The 25,738-nt window shown below is 38.8% G+C and overlaps 1 protein-coding gene across 12 annotated transcripts in view; it reads right to left on the bottom strand.

Annotated features, from left to right (window-relative positions):
- The window catches only part of ANKS1B (ankyrin repeat and sterile alpha motif domain containing 1B), a gene marked incomplete at its 5' end in the record, with an annotated part of 1,156,737 nt that overhangs the window by 792,709 nt on the left and 338,290 nt on the right, over positions 1–25,738 (bottom strand). The window contains one exon of one of the 12 annotated variants that reach the window (XM_079937804.1): positions 18,796–18,857. The exons of 10 other annotated variants lie outside the window; for them this stretch is intronic. Coding sequence is in view for 1 of the 2 variants with exons in the window: in XM_079937803.1 (XP_079793929.1) it covers positions 5,608–5,610 (3 nt within the window). Of the gene's footprint in view, positions 1–5,607; positions 5,662–18,795; positions 18,858–25,738 lie in introns of those variants that run through there. One more of the 12 variants, XM_079937803.1, reaches the window with a different exon arrangement.

Below are 25,738 nucleotides of genomic sequence, written 5' to 3'. Positions count from 1 at the left end.
GCCTATGGTAAAAGATACATTTTATTTATTTATCCATTAAATACTAATCAAACTACTAGCCAGGCACTTGGTATAAAAATAATTCTCCGTTTCTTCAAAGAGCTCATACTCCAGTTAAGAGATAATCATGAAAACAATTAAAATACAGTTCTCTATGGGCAGCTAACATTTATTGAGCACATACTATTTACCAGATATCATATTTACATAGATTATCTCATTCAATCCTCATAACAAATGTACAAGGTTGGTACCATTATTATTCCCATTTCATAAATAAAGAAACAAGCTTAGAAACATAACCTGCACAAAGTTACTCAAACCATCTCTAACTGAATCAAGTGGCCAGTATCCCTAACCATTGAGGTAGTTATACTATCTCTTATACTCCTACAATAAATGTAGGAATATTAAAAAGCAACAACAAAACAAACAAACAAGCAGCAGGCACAATGGGAAAGAGTGCTGACTTACCAGAGAGAGTTGGAAAGACTTTACAGAGTATGCACTAAAAATAAACAGGAATTTTTCAGACAAAGAGACAGAGAAGAGGCATTCCAGGTTGAGGGTAAATAATGTATTAGAGCAGTAAGAATTCATGGAAATAACAGGAATAGAAGTTGTGTAACAGGGAAGAACAAAGCTGACTCCATACTGGATCTATTCCTTTAGCTCTAACCCTTGTGCTCTGTTGCCTGTGCTTAGTCATGCGGGCTCTGAACCTTAGTAAAAAAATGTTGCCTAGAGCCTGAAATATACAAGATAGCCCATTCTCAAGGCTGTGACCTTTAAAGGTGTAACACTTTTCCACTCATATAGAGATAAAAAGTTGCAGAACGGAGAATAACATTTGTCCTGTTGGAGGTTTATAGGAACATTGTGACCAGACCTAGGTGGACAGCTGCAAAGGATCCCAGCACCTGAGAAGTTTGCAACAACCAGCCATACCCTCTCCCCTTTTACTATAAAAGCAGCGAGAATTCTAACTCAGGTAAGATGGTTCTCTGGGACACTAGTTCACCACCTTCTCCGTCTACAGGCTTTCCGAATAAAGTCACTATTCCTTACCCCAACAACTCATCTCTGGATTTATTGGCCTGTTGTGCCTCAAACAATATAAGGTTGGATTCAGTAACAGTTGTGTTAGTTTCCTATAGCTGTTGTAACAAACTACCACACGCTTTGTGGCTTAAGGAACAAAAATGTATTCTCTTACAGTTTTGGAGGCCCACAAAACTGAAATCATTATCACTGGGCAAAAATCAAGGTGTGGGCAGGGCCATACTCTGGGGGTGAATTCGTCCCTTGCCTCTTCCAGCTTCTGGTCACTGCCAGCATTCCTTGGCTTGTGGCCATATCACTCCAATTTTCAAAGCCAGCATCTTGAAATTTCTCTGTATCTGTAAAATCTCCCTCTGTCTCTCTCTTATAAGAGTATATGTGGGGCTTCCCTGGTGGCGCAGTGGTTGAGAGTCCACCTGCCGATGCAGGGGACGTGGGTTCATGCCCCAGTCCGGGAAGATCCCGCATGCCACGGAGTGGCTGGGCCCGTGAGCCATGGCCGCTGAGCCTGCACGTCCGGAGCCTGTGCTCCACAACGGGAGAGGCCACAACGGTGGGAGGCCCATGTACCGCACAAAAAAAAAAAAAAAAGAGTATATGTGATTGCATTTAGGGCCCACCCAGATAATCCAGGATAACCTTCCTATCTCAAGATCCTTAATTTAATTACATCTACAAAGACTCCTTTTTCCAAATAAGGTAACATTTACAGGTTCGAAGAATTGGGACCCAATGTCTTTGGGGGTCATTTTTCAGCCTACTAGAACAGAGATAAGAGTCACCCAGGCTCGTGGAGGTGGAGGAGGCATGGGAATCATGCAGGGTGTGAGAGGTGTGGCAGATGGGAGAAGTAAGATAGCAGAAAGTAGAAGAGGCTAGAAAGTTGAGCAGGAACCAGATGATAATGACTGGATTGGCTACAGAGAAGTTTATCTCATAGGTGATGGGTACAGTTGAAGTGTTCTGATTTGCAGCATGACACTGTGATATTTGCATATTAGAGAAAGATCCTTACAGAGTTAATATTTTGAATATTAAAATATTAAATATTAATATAAAATATAAATATTTTGAAAAGAAATTAGTAGAAGGCCTGAGATTTTAAGACTCTTTTTTTAATTATTCAGGGAGAAAAGGAAGAGATGGATAAGTTATGAATATGGTTATTACTGACTGACTATAGAGAAAGAGATGGGGCAATTCAGGATAAATCCTAAATTTCCAGTTTGGGCAAGTGGGTAGATAGCGGGAGCAAGTGAGGATAGGGAATACTGGAGGAGGTGCAGAGGGGCAGGATGAGTTTGGCTTTGGACCTGCTGATTAAGAAGTGTCTGTGTGACATCCAAATTAAGATGCTGGTAGATACTGGATATGTAAGCCTGGAGAACAAGAGAAAGATTTAGAAATTTAGATGTGTACATCTAAATTTGGAATTTTAGATTTAGGAATCATTGGCCATGATTATGGTGGAAACTTTCAAATGGTCAACAACTTGATGTTAGTAGAAACTACTTTTTTGCTGGTACCAATGTGTTTCAAGGCAATTCCTCCATAATTTTTATGCTTTCATGAATGCTTCAACTTGGTCATTGTTGAGTACCTAGATTGTATCTAATTAGCTAACTTTCTTTAGACACTGCCTGCACCATTTTGGAAAATTAACTTACTGAAGTCTACTTCAGAGAAAACTGATCGTTTACTTTTCTATTTATGTCTGGGCATAAGTAATTAGGGTCCTAGTGCTAGGAACCTCATAAATGCTGAACAGACCTGCCAATCCTAAAAGGCTTTGGAAAGGAAAAGTTATTACTTATATGAATCCTCTAGAGAACCAATGATGAAAATTTACCCTAGCCCAGTGGTGCTTAAAACTTTTCCATCCCATGACTGCCCAAGCCCTACATCATTTCTCCCACAAAACCAAATCACATAACTGTAGTATTTTGTACTGGTGGGAAGGGAAGAAAGAAATTATCATCTTTATGAGAGCACAGGGTGTGCTCAATAAATTTTGTTGAAAAGCGAGCACCAGGCAGAGACTGAGAACAAAAAAGCTACAGGAAGATTCTGGATTCTGAGGATTTAACAAGCAGGTGCTTCTGTGGTCATCAAATCACTATTCATAGATGTGTTGTTCTGGGCCAGAGATACCTGCTCTGAGAAACAATGCCTCAACCATTAGCTTCAGGAGACATCAGTCACTCATGCTAAGACACAAAGTTAGCTCAGGAGGGATTTCAAAACTTAAGTGGGTCAAAAATTGCTTCTAAGCAGGTCTAAGTTAATCTAAACTAAAGCCTGAGAAAATCAAAGGAATTCTAAGGTCCTCTGTATGTGGGCCTCTCACTGCCATGGCCTCTCCCGCTGCGGAGCACAGGCTCTGGGACGCACAGGCTCAGCGGCCATGGCTCACTGGCCCAGCCACTCCGTGGCATGTGGGATCCTCCCAGACCGGGGCGTGAACCCGTGTCCCCTGCATCAGCAGGCGGACTCTCAACCACTGTGCCACCAGGGAAGCCCCATATCACTTCTCTTCTTCATGTACAAAATCCTTTGTCTCAGTGTAAATGATTTGTGAATTGCTTCCTGTAAGACATAAGAATTCCTGCCTATTTTCTAACATCACTCCTTTTACCCTGCAATGTCTTCCCTTCTCTCTGCTTTCAAAGGTCAGTCTTCAGCTTGAATTCTACTTAATTCAAGGATATTTGCTGCGACCATACCAACTATCGGTCAAAACGTCTCTTCATTATTTCTGCCATAATTGTAAAATCTGGAACTCAGCAAATGCTGTCCTGCATTCCTTTTATCTATTCTATGCCCCTAACCAGATTAAAAGCCCCTTTGGATGGAGTCAGCAAAAATATTTTATTGTGGTACCAGTGTCCAGTAGGGCTCAATAGATGGGGATGATAAAGATCATCCGAAAGTAGATTCTAAAACATATTTCAGTCTTTTATTCTAGCCTATGAAAATGGTTTTTAATTTTTTACCAAATTTTTGATTCTGTGTAAACTTTTCCAATTAAAATTTCTACCTCTTTCTTACCAATACAGTTTTATTTTCATAAATGAGATCCCCTTGCTATATTTCCTTTAATAACTCTATTCCATCCCTCAAATTTTAAACACTGCCTGAGAAAAAGATAATTTTACATAATAAGATTGTATCTTTAGCTTAATTTTTACAGTATCTCATTATATTAATGCATTTAGTAAAAGCAGAAAAAGTAACTAAGAAATTGCCTTTTGTGGTATTTTACAAATACAATTTGCTTCACACCAAAAAGAAAATACATCCTAATTTGAAAAGTTAATTTGTAAGATTCAACCTTTTTATATTGAATATAAGAGATGCCAGGTGGGGCTTCCCTGGTGGCACAGTGGTTGAGAGTCCGCCTGCCGATGCAGCGGACACGGGTTCGTGCCCCGGTCCGGGAGGATCCCACATGCCACGGGGCGGCTGGGCCCGTGAGCCATGGCCACTGAGCCTGCGCGTCCGGAGCCTATGCTCCGCAACGGGAGAGGCCACAACAGTGAGAGGCCCGCGTACCACGAGAAAAAAAAAAAAGATGCCAGGTGGGTAGAGGCTTGTGACAATGAATGAAAATAGAAAACAGGAATTTTTATTATAGAACTCTTTTCAAGGAAGTCAAGAATATTAATAATTATGCCTTATATTCCACAGCTTAAGTAAAAGTATATTAGCAAATGTAACAGAAACAGAATTATCTATAGATAATTATCTATAAAGAGATATCTATAAGATAATCTAGCTCAGAAGTTCCCAAAGGGTATTCCAAAAATAGTGTCACTACCAGAAAAAGGTTCTGCAGTTATGAAAGTTAAGAAACTCTGCTTGCTGTCTTCCCCCTTTTGCAGATACTTATCATATACATCAACTCAAAGAAACCTCTTCAATTCCATAAACATATTTGACCATGGAATCTTTATCTCAGTAATGCCTAATAATAGACTAGAAATCAAAACTAGCAATCACAACACCACTTAGGATATGCTGATACAGTATAATAACTTTATTTTACAGATTTTTAAAAATGAAAGTCATAGCAGTTAAATAGCTGTCCAGGTGGGACACTCTAGACAGCTACAGAGCTAACTCAATCCCAGGCCTCCAAATTCTACATTTTCTCCACATGTTATACATAACACACTTAACATAACCATCACTTTACCATTCAAAGTTTCTCCACCAAGGCTAAAACATTCTTTCTTTAAAAGTACACACTAATATGTATTTTCAGCATACCCAGAGCTTATCTATCACCCCACCTAAATTTCTATAAGTGTCTCCTTGTTTATAAAATTAAAAATGTTGTGGACTCATAGATACAGAGAACAAACAGGTGATTGCCAAAGAGGTGGGGGAAGGGTGGAGGGATGAATGAAATAGGTGAGGGAGATTAAGAGGTACAAACTTCCAGTCACAAAATAAATGAGTCATAGGGATAAAATGTACAGCAAGGGGAATTAGTCAGTAATATTGTAATAACTTCTTATGGTGACAGATGGTAACTAGACTTACCATGGCGATCACTTTGCAATATACAGAAATCTCAAATCGTTATGTTGTGCAGCTGGAAGTAACATAGTGTTGTAAGGTCAATTACATATCAATTAAAAAACTTTAATGGGAAAAGAGTCTGAGAAGAATAGGTATATGTATAAGTGAATCACTTTGCTGTACACCTGAAACTAACACAACATTGTAAATCAACTATACTCCAATATAAAATAAAAATTAGATTAAAAAAATAAAGGTTGAATCTGAAAGCAAATAACCTCAGGCCTTTGGGATAGGTGAGACAGGGCCAGCAGACCCTGAGACTAGGCCTGGTACACATCCGTCTCGGATAAAATCTTATATGGATCATGTTACAAAAAAGCTCGTATGAAATTGTTTTAATTTCCAGTTTGAAATTTTAAAAAACAATGAGAGAGCTTTAATGGAGGCATTAGACATAGAATCCTTAATGAGGTAATATATGAGAAAATCAGTTCAGAAGGAAGGTTTCTATGATTGGAGAAATCATGCATCACACTTAATGTATGTCCTTGGAGTTTATTGTTTAAAGCAAGATTAGTAAAGTATCAATCTGTGAAATTCTACAAGAAATTCATTTCATAGCTTAACTGTTATTCCTATCATCAATAACTTAGTTTTTCACACGCGTTTTTTTTTTTAACATTTTTATTGGAGTATAATTGCTTGACAATGGTGTGTTAGTTTCTGCTTTATAACAAAGTGAATCAGTTATACGTATACATATGTTCCCATATCTCTTCCCTCTTGCGTCTCCCTCCCTCCCACCCTCCCTATCCCACCCCTCTAGGTGGTCACAAAGCACCAAGCTGATCTCCCTGTGCCATGCGGCTGCTTCCCCCTAGCTATCTATTTTACGTTTGGTAGTGTATATATGTCCATTCCACTCTCTCACACATGAGTTCTCATTCAAATGTTCTGAATGTCTAAACCAATTGTATCTCAGTAGCATGAAGAATATATTATAGGAGCTGGAGGCCGATTCCTGCCCTGCCACCTCCCCCCACGGTGTGCCCATCTCGCACTCCCGCAACAAACCGTCCATTGTAAGCAAGTCATCCAGCTTCTGGGACAGATCCCTCTGATACCAGGGGAAAAACTGTAGTTGCCTGGCCCTTACTCCAATGCTGGCTCTCCACCCTTAACCCTGTGCCCAGCTCTTGGCTCTTGCTGTCTCTTTAGAAGCCCGGCGCCCGCGGATTCCCTACTCCAGCACCCAGAAGGCCTTCCTGGGACATTTCGAGGTATTGTCATGACACGTGCACATAGACTTGAGGGAAAAAAGTGCTTTTGCAAAAGGACCTTTCTCCATCAAATCTAAGATGTTACTGCTTATAAGAACTACGAGTGAGGGACAGACCTTCAAGATGGCGGAAGAGTAAGATGCAGAGATCACCTTCCTCCCCACAAATACATCAGAAATACATCTACACATGGAACAACTCCTACAGAACACCTACTAAACGCTGGAAGAAGACCTCAGACTTCCCAAAAGGCAAGAAACTCCCCACGTACCTGGGGAGGGCAAAAGAAAAAACAGAGACAAAAGAATAGGGATGGACCTGCATCTCTGGGAGGGAGCTGTGAAGGAGGAAAAGTTTCCACACATTAGGAAGCCCCATCACTAGCTGAGACAGGTGGTGGCAGGGAAGAAGCCTCAGAGCCATGGAGGAGAGTGCAGCAATAGCAGTGCAGAGGGCAAAGTGGAGAGATTCCCACACAAAGAATCGGTGCCAACCAGCACTTACCAGCCTGAGAGCCTTGTCTGCTCACCCTCCAGGGTGGGTGGGAGCTGGGGGCTGAGGCTCGCAATTCGGTGGTCAGATCCCAGGGAGAGGACTGGGGTTGGCTGCAGGAACACAGTCTGAAGAGGGCTAGTGCGCCACAGCTAGCTGGGAGGGAGTCCGGGAAAATGTCTGGACCTGCCTAAGAGGCAAGAGACTACTGTTTCGGGGTGCGCGAGGACAGGGGATTCAGCGCACCGCCTAAACAAGCTCCAGAGACAGGCACGAGCCGCAGCTATCAGCACGGACCCCAGAGACGGGCATGAGATGCTAAAGCTGCTGCTGCAGCCACCAAGAAGCCTGTGTGCGAGCACAGGGCACTCTCCATACCTCCCCTCCCAGGAGCCTGTGCAGCCGGCCACTGCCAAGGTCCCATGATCCAGGGACAACTTCCCCCAGGAGAACACATAGCGCGCCTCAGGCTCTTGCAACGTCATGCTGGCCTCTGCTGCTGCAGGCTCATCCCGCATTCCGTACCCCTCCCTACCCCCAGCCTGAGTGAGCCAGAGCCGCCGAATCAGCTGCTACTTTAACCCTGTCCTGTCTGGGTGGGAACAGACGCCCTCAGGCGACCTACATGCGGTAGTGGGGCCAAATCCAAAGCTGAACCCTAGGAGCTGTGCGAACAAAGAAGAGAAAGGGAAATCTCTCCCAGCAGCCTCAGGAGCAGTGGGTTAAACCTCCACAATCAACCTGATATACCTTACATCTGTGGAACGCCTGAATAGACAACAAATCACCCCAAAATTGAGGCGGTGGGCTTTGGAAGCAACTGTAGACTTCGGGTTTGCTTTCTGCATCTAATTTGTTTCTGGTTTTATGTTTATCTTAGTTTAGTATTTAGAGTTTATTATCATTGTTAGATTTGTTTATTGACTTGGTCGCTCTCTTCCTTTTTTATATATATATAAATATATATTATTTTTTCCTTTTCCTCTTTTTGTGAGTGGGTATGTATATACTTCTTTGTGTGATTTTGTCTGTATAGCTTTGCTTTTACCATTTGTCCTAGGGTTCTGTTGGTCCAATTTTGGGTTTTTTTTTTTTAGTATAGTTTTTAGCACTTGTTATCATTGGTGGATTTGTTTATTGGTTTGATTGCTCTCTTCTTTCCTTTTTTTATGAATTTTTATATTTTTCATAATTTTTTGAAATTATTTTATTTTGTTTTTTCTTTCTTTCTTCTTTTTTTCTCCCTTTACTTCTGAGCCGTGTGGTTGACAGGGTCTTCGTGCTCAGGCCGGGGGTCAGGCCTGTGCCTCTGAGGTGGAGGAGCTGAGTTCAGGACACTGGTCCAACAGAGACCTCCCGGCTCCACGAAATATCAAACAGAGAAAGCTCTCCCAGAGATATCCAACTCAACCCTAAGACCCAGCTCCACTAAACAACCAGCAAGCTACAGTGCTAAACACCCTGTGCCAAAAACTAGCAACACAGGAACACCACCCCACCCATTAGCAGAGGCTGCCTAAAATCATAATAAGGTCACAGCCACCCCAAAACACATCACCAGATATGATCCGTCCCACCAGAAAGACAAGATCCAGCCTCAACCACCAGAACACAGGCACTAGTCCCCGTCACCAGGAAGCCTACTCAACCCACTGAACCAACCTCAGCCACTAGGGGCAGACACCAAAAGCAACGGGAACTGTAAACCTGCAGCCTGCAAAAAGAAGACCCCAAAACACAGTAAAGTAAGCAAAATGAAAAGACACAGGAACACACAGGAGATGAAGAAGCAAGGTAAAAACCCACCAGACTAAACAAATGGAGAGGAAATAGGCAGTCTACCTGAAAAAGAATTCAGGGTAATGATACAAAAGATGATCCAAAATCTTGGAAATAGAATGGAGAAAATACAAGAAATGTTTAACAAGGACCTAGAAGAACTAAAGAGCAAACAAACAATGATGAACACAATACATGAAATTAAAACTTCTCTAGAAGGAAACAAGAGCAGAAAAACTGAGGCAGAAGAATGGATAAGTGAGCGGGAAGATAAAATAGTGGAAATAACTACTGCAGAGAACAAAAAAGGGAAAAGAATGAAAAGAATTGAGGACAGCTTGAGAGACCTCTGGAACAACATTAAAAGGACCAACATGCAAATCACAGGGGCCCCAGAAGAAGAAAGGGACTGAGAAAATATCTGAAGAGATTATAATTAAAAACTTCCCTAATATAGGAAAGGAAATAGTGAATCAAGTCCAGGAAGTGCAGAGAGTCCCATACAGGATAAATCCAAGGAGAAACACGCCAAGACACATATTAATCATATTATCAGAAATTAAACACAAAGAAAAAATATTATAAGCAGCAAGGGAAAAACAAAAAATAACATACAAGGGAATCGCCATAATGTTAACAGCTCATCTTTCGGCAGGAACTCTGCAAGCCAGTAGAGACTGGCAGGACATATTTAAAGTGATGAAAGGGAAAAACCTACAACCAAGATTAGTGTACCCAGCTAGGATCTCATTCAGATTCGACGGAGAAATTAAAACCTTTACAGATAAGCAAAAGCTAAGAGAATTCGGCACAACCAAACCAGCTTTAAAACAAATGCTAAAGGAATTTCTCTAGGCAGGAAACACAAGGGAGGGAAAAGACCTACAATAACAAACCCAAAACAATTAACAAAATGGTAATAGGAACAAACATATCTATCATTACCTTAAACGTAAATGGATTAAATGCTCCAACCAAAAGACACAGACTGGCTGAAGGTATACAAAAACAAGACACTTTTATGTGCTCTCTACAAAAGACCCACTTCAGATGTAGGGACACATACAGACTGAAAGTGACGGGCTGGGAACAGATATTCCATGCAAATGGAAATCAAAAGAAAGCTGGAGTAGCAATTCTCATATTGTCTGATATGAGAATTAAATACACTTTAAAATAAAGACTATTACACGAGACAAAGAAGGACACTACATAATGGTTAAGGGATCAATCCAAGAAGAAGATATAACAATTGTAAATATTTATACACCCAACACAGAAGCACCTCAATCCATAAGGCAAATGCTAACAGCCATAAAAGGGAAAATCGACAGTAACAAAATCATAGTAGGGGACTGTAACACCCCACTTTCACCAATGGAGAGATCATCCAAAATGAAAATAAATAAGGAAACACAAGCTTTAAATGATACATTAAACAAGATGGACTTAATTGATATTCCCAGGACATTCCATCCAAAAACAACAGAATACACTTTCTTCTCAAGTGCTCACCGAACATTCTCTAGGATAGATCATATCTTCAGTCACAAATCAAGCCTTGGTAAATTTAAGAAAACTGAAATTGTATCAAGTATCTTTTCTGACCACAACACTATGAGACTAGATATGAATTACAGGAAGAAATCTGTAAAAAATACAAACACATGGAGGCTAAAAAATGCACTACTAAATAACCAATACATCACTGAAGAAATCAAAGAGGAAATCAAAAAATACCTAGAAACAAATGACAATGAAAACACGACGACCCAAAACCTATGGGATGCAGCAAAAGCAGTTCTAATATGGAATTTTATAGCAATACAATCCTACCTCAAGACACAAGAAAAATCTCAAACGAACAACCTAACCTTACACCTAAAGCAATTAGAGAAAGAAGAACAAAAAAAATCCCAAAGTTAGCAGAAGGAAAGAAATCATAAAGATCAGATCATAAATAAATGAAAAAGAAATGAAGGAAACAATAGCGAAGATCAATAAAACTAAAAGCTGCTTCTTTGGGAAGGTAAAGAAAATTGATAAACCATTAGCCAGACTCATCAAGAAAGAAAAGGAGCAGACTCAAATCAGCAGAATTAGAAATGAAAAAGGAGAAGTAACAACTGACACTGCAGAAATACTAAGGATCATGAGAGATTACTAGAAGCAACTTTATGCCAAAAAAATGGACAACCTGTAAGAAATGGACACAGTCTTAGAAAAGCACAACCTTCCAAGACTGAACCAGGAAGAAACAGAAAATATAAACAGACCAATCACAAGCACCGAAATTGAAACTTTTATTAAAAATCTTCCAACGAATAGAAACCCAGGACCAGATGGCTTCACAGGCGAATTCTATCAAACATTTAGAGAAGGACTAACACCTATCCTTCTCAAACTCTTCCAAAATATAGCAGAGGGAGGAACACTCCCAAACTCATTCTCCAAGGCCACCATCACCCTGATACCAAAACCAGACAAAGATGTCACAAAGAAAGAAAACTACAGGCGAATATCACTGATGAACATAGATGCAAAAATCCTCAACAAAATACTAGCAAACAGAATCCAACAGCACAATAAAAGCATCATACACCATGATCAAGTGGGGCTTATCCCAGGAATGCATGGATTCTTCAATATACGCAAATCAATCAATGTGATACACCATATTAACAAATTGAAGGAGAAAATCCATATGATCTTCTCAATAGATGCAGAAAAAGCTTTTGACAAAATTCAACACGCATTTATGACGAAAACCCTCCAGAAATTAGGCATAGAGGGAACTTACCTCAACATAATAAAAGCCATATATGACAAACCCACAGCCAACATCATCCTCAATGGTGAAAAACTGAAACCATTCCTAAGATCAGGAACAAGACAAGGTTGTCCACTCTCACCCCTATTATTCAACATCGTTTTGGACGTTTTAGCCACAGCAATCAGAGAAGAAAAAGAAATAAAAATAATCCAAATCAGAAAAGAAGAAGTAAAGCTGCCACTGTTTGCAGATGATATGATACTATTCATAGAGAATCCTAAAGATGCTACCAGAAAATTACTAGAGCTAATCAATGAATTTGGTAAAGTAGCAGGATACAAAATTAATGCACAGAAATCTCTTGCATTCCTATACACCAATGATGAAAAATCTGAAAGAGAAATTAAGGAAACACTCCCATTTACCACTGCAACAAAACGAATAAAATGTCTAGGAATAAACCTACCTAAGGAAACAAAAGACCTGTATGCAGAAAACTATAAGGCACTGATGAAAGAAATTAAAGATGATACAAACAGATGAAGAGATATACCATGTTCTTGGATTGGAAGATTCAACAATGTGAAAATGACTATACTACCCAAAGCAATCTACAGATTCAGTGCAATCCCTATCAAACTACTAGTGGCATTTCTCACAGAAGTAGAACAAAAAATTTCACAATTTGTATGGAAACACAAAAGACCCCAAATAGCCAAAGCAATCTTGAGAAAGAAAAACGGAGATGGAGGAATCAGGCTCCCTGACTTCAGACTATAATACAAAGCTACAGTAATCAAGATAGTATGGTACTGGTGCAAAAACAGAAATATAGATCAATGGAACAGGACAGAAAGCACAGAGATAAACCCACACACATACGATCACCTTATTTTTGATAAAGGAGGCAAGAATATACAATGGAGAAAAGACATCCTCTTCAATAAGTGGTGCTGGGCAAAAAGGACAGCTACATGTAAAAGAATGATATTAGAACACTTCCTAACACCATACACGAAAATAAACTCAAAATGGATTAAAGACCTAAATGTAAGGCCAGACACTATAAAACTCTTAGAGGAAAACATAGGCAGAACACTCTATGACAGAAATTACAGCAAGATCCCTTTTAACCCTCCTCCTAGAGAAATGGAAATAAAAACAAAAATAAACAAATGGGACCTAGAGAAATTTAAAAGCTTTTGCACAGCAAAGGAAACCATAAACAAGATGAAATGACAACCCTCAGAATGGAAGAAAATAGTTGCAAACGAAGTAACCGACGAAGGATGAACCTCCAAAATTTACAAACAGCTCATGCAGCTCAATATCAAAAAAAAAAAAACAACCCAATCCAAAAATGGGCAGAAGACCTAAACAGACATTTCTCCAAAGAAGATATACAGATTGCAACAAACACATGAAAGGATGCTCAACATCACTAATCATTAGAGAAATGCAAATCAAAACTACAATCAAGTATCACCTCACACTGGTCAGAATGGCCATTATCAAAAAATCTACAAACAATAAATGCTGGAGAGGGTGTGGAGAAAAGGGAACCCTCTTGCACTGTTGGTGGGACTGTAAATTGATACAGTCACTATGGAGAACAGTATGGAGGTTCCTTAAAAAACTAAAATTGGAACTACCATACGACCCAGCAATCCCACTACTGGGCATATACCCTGAGAAAACCATAATTCAAAAACAGTCATGTACCACAATGTTCACTGCAGCTCTATTTACGATAGCCAGGACATGGAAGCAACCTAAGTGTCCACGGACAGATGAATGAATAAAGAAGATGTGGCACATATATACAATGGAATATTACCCAGCCATAAAAAGAAATGAAATTGAGTTATTTGTAGTGAGGTGGATGGACCTAGAGTCTGTTATACAGAGTGAAGTAAGTCAGAAAGAGAAAAACAAATACCATATGCTAACACATATATATGGAATCTAAAAAAATATATATTTTTTAAGTGGTTCTGAAGAACTTAGGGGCAGAACTTAGGGGCAGGACAGGAATAAAGACACAGACATAGAGAATGGACTTGAGGATATGGGGAGGGGAAGGGTAAGCTGGGACAAAGTGAGGAGTGGCATGGACATATATACACTATCAAATATAAAACAGAAGCTAGTGGAAGAAGCCGCATAGCACAGGGAGATCAGCTCGGTGCTCTATTACCACCTAGAGGAGTGGGATAGGGAGGGTGGGAGAGAGATGCAAGAGCGAGAAGATATGAGGGTATTTGTATATGTATAGCTGATTTCCTTTGTTATACAGCAGAAATTAACACACCACTGTAAAGCAATTATACTCCAATAAAGATGTTAATAAAAAAGAATATATTATATATTTCTTATTCATGATATTCATTTAAACAAGATGATTAGAACAAATTTGTCAATTTGTAAAAATGTCAGTAGAATTTAGCTGGATTTGGGAGAACATGATCTGAAGCCCAACAGCTCCTTTTCCTAAGTCTAAAATTATATAAAGTCATAAAATGTATGGGTTCAAAAAACCAGAGATACAGAACTGATAGAGAAAATTCTTATTCCAAATAAGAAAAACCTTTATCTTACCGAAGGCAAAAGATTTCTGATATATTTTTATTTGACATAGTATTCATTTTATTGTGTTTTGTGTCACAAAAGTGACCTATAACTTCTTAAATAACAATACCACAAAATAAGAGCTAATACATCTAAAACTCCTTGTGTGTCAGATACAGTTCTGTACACTTTCTACATAGTCACTCATTCAATTGTCAGAACAACCCTATGAGCAGTACTATTATTGTTATCATTTTATAGTTATTGAAACAGGTACAGAGAGTTTCAATAACTTGCCCAAGGTCACACAACCAGTAAGAAACAGAGATGGGATCTAAATCCTGGAAATCCAGCTCCAGAGTCTGTAGTGTTTGAGCACTTTCTATATGTCAAGCTCTTACTAAGTTCTTTGCTTACCTTACCTCATTTCAGTATGCTTATATAACTTTATTTTTAGGATAAAATCAACTATAAACTTATTTTTCTTTCATTTGTTTCAAACCATTATGGAATGTGGATACACCCTGTGAATTCATCAATAAATCGCAAATAAATTCAAAACATACTCTGTTCCATCTGAAAAGTCAAGGCATGTTCCCTGTATTGCATACAAATTTAAGTGTGAAAACGCTGTCTACTTTCTACTTCTCTGGCCTGTCTCGATTAAGCAGCTGTGGGCAGTAGAGCCAAAAAGAAAGAGATACCTCAGGATCCCGCTCACCCAATGAAAGAGGCTATAAAGGAAGAGAAAGCAGAGAGACCCTTCAAGGAATGGATTAACATGCTCTGTCTAGTGACAGCCTAGAGCCAATGGCAATGCAGTAAGGATATGTCCTGTGCTTAACTCAGTGTCTGTAATACAGCATGGCAGCCTTAAAACTGAGAAACCTCTCTGTAATATTATCAGTACCACCTGCCTTTCCTAAGTAGAGTTAGCCACTTCCTAATCAGTGAGGCTAATCAAATTAATTCTCTATTTCTGAGTAAGGAAGCCATTCTCAGTAGAGGATTTCCATATTCTTTATACTCACAAGTAACAGATGCTCCAACAATTTTTTTGAAAATTGAATTTTCTTATGCATGAGGCATATGTGTGGGATCTCTCCTATTGGATCTCTCTACTGAGTATGTTCACATGGAAACATGTCCTGTACCTGCAATAATCATGTTCATGGTTTTCAGTCATGTTTCATCCGTGTCTCATTTATCTTCTCACATCAGATCAGTAGTAATAATCCCATGCTTTTCATTAATTCAAAGAGACAAAAAACATTCCATTTGATTCTCTGGATTAATTCTTACTCAGAAAAAAAATGTTGCTTTAAAGCCTCTTTCCCAGTCTACCATGAAATGAATCTCACAGAATCTATCTAAAATATCTTCAGTGAATGAGGAGAATTCCTATCTATTCTTGTATTCCATCTTGAAAATTACCTCTTCAGCACTGTTTCTATGTCTTAGTGACATATTCTCTCATTAAAAATGTTTATAAAAACTATAGAATATGTTTAATAAAAAAGCAGAACTGCAAAATGTATATAAAACATGATGACAACTATATATGTATGCATGTGTATGTATATAGATATGTGTGTGTATATATACATATTCACAAACTTGCAAAGAAAAAAATACAAAAATTCATCAAAATTGTTTCATTTGAAAAATGACTGTCAATAATTTTTTCTTCATTTTCACACTTTTCTGAAAGAGCATATAATACTTTCAATAATAAAAAACTAAACATATATGTTGCAGAATGCTAATTTACAAGCCAGGGAACAACCAAACCTTCTTGACAATTTGGTGTTCTGCTTGGGTAGTTTGTCTTTACTAATACATATGAACACAGATACATACTTAATATAATCAGGCAGGAGTATACAGAGTGATTTTTAATGTAAATTAAATCAAATAAACTCTTGCTTAAAATCCTCTGATGATTTCTCATCTGAATTAGAATAAAGTCAAAAAAGTCAAAACTCTTTACCCAGATTTACAAAGCTCAATAAAATATGGCCCCTAACTACCTCTTTGACCTCAACCTCTAACACTTCCCCAACTCACTATAGGGCAGCCCCTCTGCCTTAGTGCCCCAAAGTGAACTGAAACTTCACTTTGCCTAACACAGATATCTTCATGTGGCTAGCCCCTTCCTGTCATTAGGTCTCAACTCAAATGTCACCTTCCCAGGGAGGCCCTCCTTGACTATGCAATGTAATTTTCCGTCTATTTCTTGCCCCCATCACTCATTTCCATTACTTTTACATTTTTTCTACATAGATTTTATCACTATCAAAACTTCTTGTTTATTTCTTTACTTGCTATTGTCTCCCTTACTAGAATGAAAAATGTTTACCACTGTATCCTCCTCACTTAAAATAATATCCAATATATAGCAAGAAAACAGTAAATATAAGTTGAAGGGATGATTACCTAAGAAAAGGAGTGATAAGAATAGTAGCTGTCCATTGTACCAATATTAGCTTAGGACTCTCTTTACAAACATACACAGATGGTTTAGTCTTCCAATTTCATGGCAACAATGCAGCTGATATAAATTAATATATATGCAAATAAATATAAATACTTCTGAATAAACCCAAGACATGAAGAAACATTCACAGGAGAGGATAAGAATATAAGGGTTTGGTTGATTTACGGACAGTAGGGAATAAGGGAAGGGAATTTGAGTTCGATGAGAGAAATAAAAAGATGAGAGTTTGGGTGATGATAGATGACCTGAGAGAACGGGCATCTAGTGGTGGCTGAGGCATCATGAGATTAGTCCATAAAGTCTCCTTGCAGAGGGTGAATACTTGGTTCCATGCTCTAGTCTGCAATATGCCAGGCAGCTTCTTACTCAGATAGCCCCCAAAGGAATGGCTGCAATTAGGGCATTTATAATTCTCAATTAAAGGATTCTTTCTTTAAGTCTATTAAACTGTTATATTGACTGTATTATGATATGTTTTCTTCTACAGCAACATTTCATTAAGCAGAATAAAATGAAAAAGGAAATAGAACGATGTAACTTATTTCTTATAGTCCACAAGGCCTAGGTTCTTCCAAATGCTGGACAATGATCAGTGTCCCCAGAATTTATCCTGTCATGAGCCCCAATATCAAGGTATCAATAGAGCTATTTAAAACTAGTAAAAAACAAATTCATTTTAAAAATCCAGTAAAGAGGAAGTATATAAGAATATATTTTAAAGTGACTATACATATGGAAAAAGAACTATGAAAGCAAGTTAGAATTAAGAAATTGTAACGTTCATGTTGAAAAGTTAATATGAAATAAAATTCTGAAATTAAAAGACAGACAAAATTGGCAAGCCCTTTGATATTACCTTTTCTATTTTTTTGAGGAACAAAACAAAATAATCTCCAACAGAAGCACTTCTGATATGCCAAGCTGTTTCTGAGGTTATCTTTAACATATAAGAACTGTCTAAGTATTTATAATCCTCTTGTACTGGTTGGCCAAAAAGTTCGTTTGGGCTTTTCTGTAAGCTATGAAAAACCCGGATGAACTTTTTGGCCAACCCAATATATAGATGAAGTAATTGAGGCATTAAAATGAACCAGCCTTATTAACTGTATCTAAGAAGTTATATAAATACTTGTCTTTGAAATGTTCTGACCTGAGAAAATCTAAAGATTACATTAAGAAATGTAATGAAATGAAATATATACTGGTTTCTAAGCTAACTATATGTTGCTAAAGCATAAAACAATTTAAGAGTAAATTACAAACTTGATTATCATAAAATGATCAGCCCCTAAAATAATAAATTTTCAATGTATTTTAGGTAGCCAGCTGTCCACTTGTTGCAATGAACAACGGCTCATCAAAGGTGTATAATATTCTATAATTTCTTCTCCACATTCAGGTAACAATCTTCCACCTTGTATTCCTATCATCACTATATGTTTGAAAAATCAATATACCACTTGCAGCCAAAGATTACAAATGCAACCTACATTCCCCTTTTTCATTTCTTTTTTCTTCTCCATCTACCCTACCATTTCCCTTTCATTATTACCCACCTATTATTTCCTCTCCCTTTTCACTTGTTCTCTCCCTAAAGTCCTATGTATCCCCTTCATGACCAACCCCAGCCTCTCACCCTTGCACGCAGTAAGAAGCAATTTTTTTCTCACTTTTCTAATATGTTAAGCTACTAGCAAGAGGCTGCAGGGGCTGACTGACACAATTAGGCTGAGTGCAAAACCATCCTAGAAAGCTGGGTTTGGTAAGAAGCAGGAGAACAGGGGAAAGAGGCACATGGAGAAGGGAATATCACTGACCTAGTCTGAGCAGGGCTGGATTGCAGAGTCTCACAGAAGAGTTGTGGTGCATTATCATACCTAGACACAAACATGTCAGAAATAAAGAAAAGAATAAGGCTGGTGATATCTTTCATCTATTTATGGTTGTTTCTCCCTTCCAGTATAAAATACATATTGATCATTACTAGGATATAAAAAGATAATGGATACCACTTTTTCTTTTAACAAGTTTCCTTATAATTCCTATTAATTTTACCTGTTTTCAGAATGTAGAAGCCTAGTAAGTAGAACCAAATCTCACTTTGGACACAGAATTAAAGCAAGAAATAGAACTCCTTCTAGAAGTTCATTCAAATTAAATAGAGCTTCATCTTCACTGCTAAGGTAACTGTAAGAAGTATAATGGATAAAATATTTGTTGATGGGGGCTTCCCTGGTGGCGCAGTGGTTGAGAGTCTGCCTCCCGATGCAGGGGACACAGGTTCGTGCCCCGGTCCGAGAAGATCCCACATGCCGCGGAGCGGCTGGGCCCATGAGCCATGGCTGCTGAGCCTGCGCATCCGGAGCCTGTGCTCCGCAATGGGAGAGGCCACAACAGTGAGAGGCCCGCGAACAGAAAAAAAAAAAAAAAAATTGTTGACAGATGCAGAAAACAACATGATAACATTTTATTAATTCCCACTCAATGGAGATGTCATTTGCCTTTTTTTGCATTGTTGACATTTACTTATTAAGTTATTAATTAGTCCTTTTTAGAATATTTGTATCATAGAATAGTGGATAAAACAAAAAGAAAAACTGAAAACATCCTTTAGACATAATAAAGGCTAATGTTTTATATGCTAGGTTTTCTGTAGGCACCTGACATTTGTTAACTCATTTAATCCTCACAAAACAATGTAGTGTTGGAATTATGCTCATTTTACAAATGTGCAAATCAAGGCTGATTCAGAGAGGCTGGATATATTGTTAGCAAGTGATCAAGAGAGAATTAGAACTCAGATTGCCAAAGAGAATGCTTTTTATACCATTCTAGCTTATCTCCCTATAAGGACACAAAAAAATTCGGAATTCAATAAGCATGGCCTGAGTGCCTGCTGCATGCAAGGCATAAGGCAGAGCATGCTGGAGCATAAACATCTGTCAAACACAGACACTGCCTTCAGGCAGCTTACAACCTAAAAGAATAGATACTAGATAACTATATAAATAACAATATTAAACGGGAGAGATCCACAGATGTCAAAAATAAGTTATTTGAATATTAAGAAAAAGGAGATTGTTTCTAGCAGGGGAGGACTGAGTAAGACTTTAGGAAGGAAAAAGCATTTGCACTGGGCCTTAACTTCTATAGATTAATAGTTTTGCACCAACTAGTTGTTCACTAACACTTGGAAGAAGTACCCATCTCACATGCCACAGAGGGTATACCTCTCATTTAGAATATAGTTTCTAAAAATCCAGAGTAGTTCTATACCAACTGTAATGTGGTTTCAGTTGCTGAAAAATGTGTTTAAGTTGAACATCTAAAATTATCTCTGAGAAATTGTGCTTTGAGCTTAAAAGATTAGAAACTGGCACTTTAGAGACTTCTTACCTATAGGGAATACACTTTTGCCTTTTCTCTAAGTTTCCATTTTTCTCGACAGGATAAAACATTTTCTCACCTGGAAGTATTTCCAAGTAGACCCATACCGACATGGATTTCACTATCAGTGTTAGGGTTCTAATTTCTTTATTCCATAGACCAGTGGTCAGTAAACTTCAGCAAAAATCCAACTTACTGCCCATTTTCATAAACAAGGTTTTTATTAAATAAATTACAACAGAGATCATATGGCATCAAAGCCTAAAATATTCACTACTTGACCTGTACAAGAGAGAGTTTGCAGACCCATGCCACAGACGATTCATTCAGCAAATATCTATTAAGGGCTTACAAGTGTAGGTAGGTAGCTAGAGTGGGTTGCTGGCTAAATTACTGTAATTTAAAATTACTGTTTTTTGGGGGGGGTTTTCTGTGGTATGTGGGCCTCTCACTGCTGTGGCCTCTCCCGTTGCATAGCACAGCCTCCGGACATGCAGGCTCAGCGGCCATGGCTCACGGGCCTAGCCACTCCGCAGCATGTGGGATCTTCCCGGACCGGGGCACGAACCCATGTCCCCTGCATCAGCAGGCGGACTCTCAACCACTGCGCCACCAGGGGAGCCCTAAAATTACTTTTTAAATCAAGTTAAAAAGTAATTCACATTGCATTATATTCTTCATTATGATTAATTATCACAGATAAGGAAGAATTTGAACTTTTGCTATGGAAAAAATACAGCAGGTGACTCAGGATTTATTATTATTAGGAAGTGCTCTACTCTTACTGTTTCTACTACTAGTTAACATTTATTGAGCATTTACTGAGTGTTATACACTATTACAAGTACTTAATATAAGCAGTATATGTCATTTATTCCTCACTATGTCACTAGGATGTAGGTAATATTATTATCCTCATGTTACAAATGATGAAATAAAGACTCGAACTAATTTATTTCTGAGGTCCCACAGCTTGTGTCTGTTAGAGCGGGGAATTTACAGAACATGCTTTCATCCCTGGGGATATTGAAGCAGATGACTTCTTAAAAGGTATAATGGTTTATACTTTTAAAAGGGATCAAAAAATAATGGCTGCCATTTATTGAGAGGCTACTATGGGTCTGGCATTATTCTATGTGTTTTAAACACATTCTCTAACTTCCATATCACCCTATGAGGTAAGTATAAGTTCCCTCTTTTACAAATGATGAAAAAAGTATAGACAGGTTATTAGATTGACCAAAGGCATATTCCTACTAAGTTGCAAAGCTAAGATTTAAACTTAGGTCTACCTGACTCCTTTGATTATACCAAGCTGTTACCATTTTTTAAAATCCTATCCATACTTCCAGATTATATGAAAAGGAACCACATTTAAAATTAAAATGCAGATATTCAACAATGAAATATCAGGCAGGCAAAGTAATGAAAGAATAACCCATGCAATTAAACTAACAAAGAGAAAAACAGAGAAATATGAAATGGATTTCTAAATGTAAATAGAGAATCCATTCCTAATTGCAACTAAGATCAAACTCAGAATAAGCCACAAAAGAATTTTCTGGAGACACTAAAATAATCAGAAACTGTCACTAATTCTTTTCCTAATAGAACTGATGATCAACTGACATTCAGCAGTTATCTTTGACACAATCAGATATGCCCTTTTCCAAGGGAGGAAGGGCTGGGTCAACCAATTTCCACGCTTTTGTTGAAAAAACATCTGAAGATATACATGTGAATAGTACTCTTAGAAGGCATGATTGAATGATAAAGAGTTAAAAAAATAAGGAGGACCTCTGGGCTGTAGGGCCAAATAGACCCGAGATGGAATATTCACCTCTGCTAGTTCATAACTATATCACCATAAACAAGTTAATTAGCTTCTCTGCACCTCAGTTTCTTCATCTTAAAGGCTGCTTGTGAGAGATGAGGTAGGGCACCAAGCATGCCTTCTTAGAACACATCCAAACTAGGGAATTATTATTCTTCCAGTTGTAATCATTTTGTTTCTCAGGGAAGGTCTTCAAGAGAAAATATTTATTTTCTCATTTATTCCTTTTCCAAATTTGCATACAGACACCATATGTCTCTTTGGTTTGAAAAGCATGAGAGGAAATATTTGTTGTGTACCTACTACGGATGGGTAGGTTAATAGATTTTGAAAAAATGAAGAGCATTTCAGGTACTGGAAAAAGACTTATGGAAATGCTCAGAATCTGGAAAGTTGATATATGTTCCAGCTCCTGGCAATTACTCTAGTTTTCAGCATGACAGAGGGGAGAGTAACATGAGCCATATTGTAGGTAATTCTCAAACACCATGTTAATGAATTAAGATCCTGAAAAAATTAGCTAAAAACTCACTAAAAACTCAAAACTTGCAACGTGTTCCACTCTGTCAAAAAATATTCTGTGGTCATGCACTTGTCACCTCTAACTCAGCCAAATGGTTACTCCCTTTATAAGCTGATTGACCAGAAGCCTACCAACTTTACCTTCTCTGCTAAGCATAAAAGCATTCTTTCTGCAATATGACTCATGAGATTTGAAATACATTCTTACAACAGCTCTTACAAGTAAATATCCATAGCCAAAAAGTACGGAACAGGGGACTTCCCTGGTGGCACACTGGTTAAGAATCTGCCTGCCAATGCAGGGAACATGGGTTCAAGCCCTGATCCGGGAAGATTCCACATGCTGCGGAGCAATTAAGCCCATGCACCACATCTACTGAGCCTGCACTCTAGAGCCCAAGAGCCACAACTACTGAGCCCACGAGCCGCAACTACTGAAGCCCGAGCACCTAGAGCCCATGCTCTGCAACAAGAGAAGCCCGTGCACCACAACAAAGAGTAGCCCCGGCTCACCGCAACTAGAGAAAGCCAGCACACAGCAATGAAGATCCAAGACAGCAATAAATAAATAAATAAACAAATTTATTTCTTTTTTTTTTTCTTTTTCTTTTTTCTTTCTTTCTTTTTTTTTTTTCTCTTCATCACGGTGCGCGGGCCTCTCACTATCGCGGCCTCTCTTGTTGCGGAGCACAGGCTCCGGACGCGCAGGCTCAGTAGCTGTGGCTCACGGGCCTAGTTGCTCCGCGGCATGTGGGATCTTCCCAGACCAGGCAGGGCTCGAACCCGTGTCCCCTGCATTGGCAGGCAGACTCTCAACCACTGCGCCACCAGGGAAGCCCCAATAAATTTATTTTTTAAAAAGTACAGAACAGGATGTTTTCAGAAAAAAAAAACTCAAAATAAGAAAAAAAAACTCTTAGGAAGTAATGTAATACTAAAATATAAAAATCAATGAAGAATGGGAAAATAAAGTAGAGAATGAAAAACCAAAGAGAGGAAAAATGAAAGACAAAAATGATGAATGCAGATACTTCAACACCAAATTAGTAAATACTCAGGTAAAAAGAGAAGCATAAAAGTGAAGGAAGAAATAAATCAAAGAAAAAAAATAGAAAAGTATTTTCCAAAACTGAAGGACAAAATCTTGATATCAAATGGGATGACTTATGTGCACCATGACACATTTTTAAAACCCCACACCTAGACATAAACTTTTTAAAAATTTTTATTAAAGTATACTTGATATACAATGTTGTGTTAGTTTCTGCTGTGCAGCAAAGTGAATCAGTTATATATATATCCACTCTTTTTTATATTATTTTCCCATATAAGTCATTACAGAGTACTGAAAAGAGTTACCTGTGCTATACAATAGGTCCTTATTAGTTATCTATTTTATATATAGTAGTGTATATGTCAATCCCAATCTCCCAATTTATCCCTGCTCCCACCCCCGCTTTCCACCCTGGTAACCGTAAGTTTGTTTTCTACATCTGTGACTCTATCTCTGTTTTGTAAATAAGTTCATTTGTACCATTTTTTTAGATTCCACATGTAAGCAATATCATATGGTATTTGTCCTTCTCTGTCTGACTGACTTCACTCAGTATGACAATCTCTAGGTCCATCCATATTGCTGCAAATGGCAATATTTCATTCTTTTTTATGGCTGAGTGATATTCCATTGTATATATGTATCACATCTTCTTTATCCATTCCTCTGTCAATGGACATATAGATTGCTTCCATCTCCTGGTTATTGTAAATAGTGCTGCAATGAACACTAGGGTGCATGTATCATTTCGAATTATGGTTTTCTCCCAATGTATATCCAGGAGTAGGATTACAGGATCATATGGTAGCTCTACTTTTAGTTTTTAAAGCAACCTCCATACTGTTCTCCTTAGTGGCTGTACCAATTTACATTCCTACCAACAGTGTAGGAGGGTTCCTTTTTCCCCACACCCTCTCTAGCACTTATGGTTTGTAGATTTTTTGATAATGGTCATTCTGACCAGTATGAGGTGATACATTGTTCTTTGATCAGAAGAATCAATATGCTCAAAATGACTATACTACCCAAAGTAATCTACAGATTGAATACAATTCCTACCAAACTACCAATGGAATTTTTTCACAGAATTAGAGCAAAAAAAATTTTTAATTTGCATTGAAACACAAAAGACTCCAAATAGCCAAAGCAATCGTGAGAAAGAAAAACAGAGCTGAAGGAATGAGGCTCCCAGACTTCAGACTATACTACAAAGCTACAGTCATCAAAACAGTATGTTAATAGATAAGCGAGAGCCTACAAGCCCTTTGGTAGGGCTAATGGCAGACTCCTGGAGGGCTCACCGAGGAGTACTTCCCAGAACTTCTGCTGCCAGTGCCCTTGTCCCCATGGTGAGCCACTGCTGCCCCCCAACAGTAGCAGCAGGAGACCCTCAAACAGTAACAGATACATCAGAAATACATCTAAACATGGAACAACTCCTACAGAATACCTACTGAACGCTGGCAAAAGACCTCAGACCTCCCAAAAGGCAAGAAACTCCCCACATACCTGGGTAGGGCAAAAGAAAAAAGAAAAAACAGAGACAAAAGGATAGGGACGGGACCTGCATCAGTGGGAGGGAGCCATGAAGGATGAAAGGTTTGCACACACTAGAAGCCCCTTCGTGGGCAGAGACTGCGGGTGGCGGAGCGGGGGAGCTTCGGAGCCGCGGAGGAGAGTGCAGCAACAGGGGTGCAGAGGGCAAAGCGGAGAAATTTCCGTACAGAGGATCAGTGTCAACCAGCACTCAACAGCCCGAGAGGCTTGTCTGCTCAACCGCCGGGGCAGGCGAGGCTGGGAGCTGAGGCTCGGGCTTCAGTCGGAGTGCAGGGAGAGGACTGGCGGCGTGAACACAGCCTGAAGGGGTTAGTGCACCACGGCTAGCTGGGAGGGAGTCCGGGAAAAAGTCTGGACCTGCCGAAGAGGCAAGAGACTTTTTCTTCCCTCTTTGTTTCCTGGTGCG

Source organism: Stenella coeruleoalba (assembly GCF_951394435.1).
Source record: "Stenella coeruleoalba genome assembly, chromosome: 11".
In the NCBI taxonomy this organism is placed as follows: Eukaryota; Metazoa; Chordata; class Mammalia; order Artiodactyla; family Delphinidae; genus Stenella; species Stenella coeruleoalba.
Note: the sequence above shows the minus strand (reverse complement) of the source record. Positions and strands in the feature narration are given on the sequence as shown.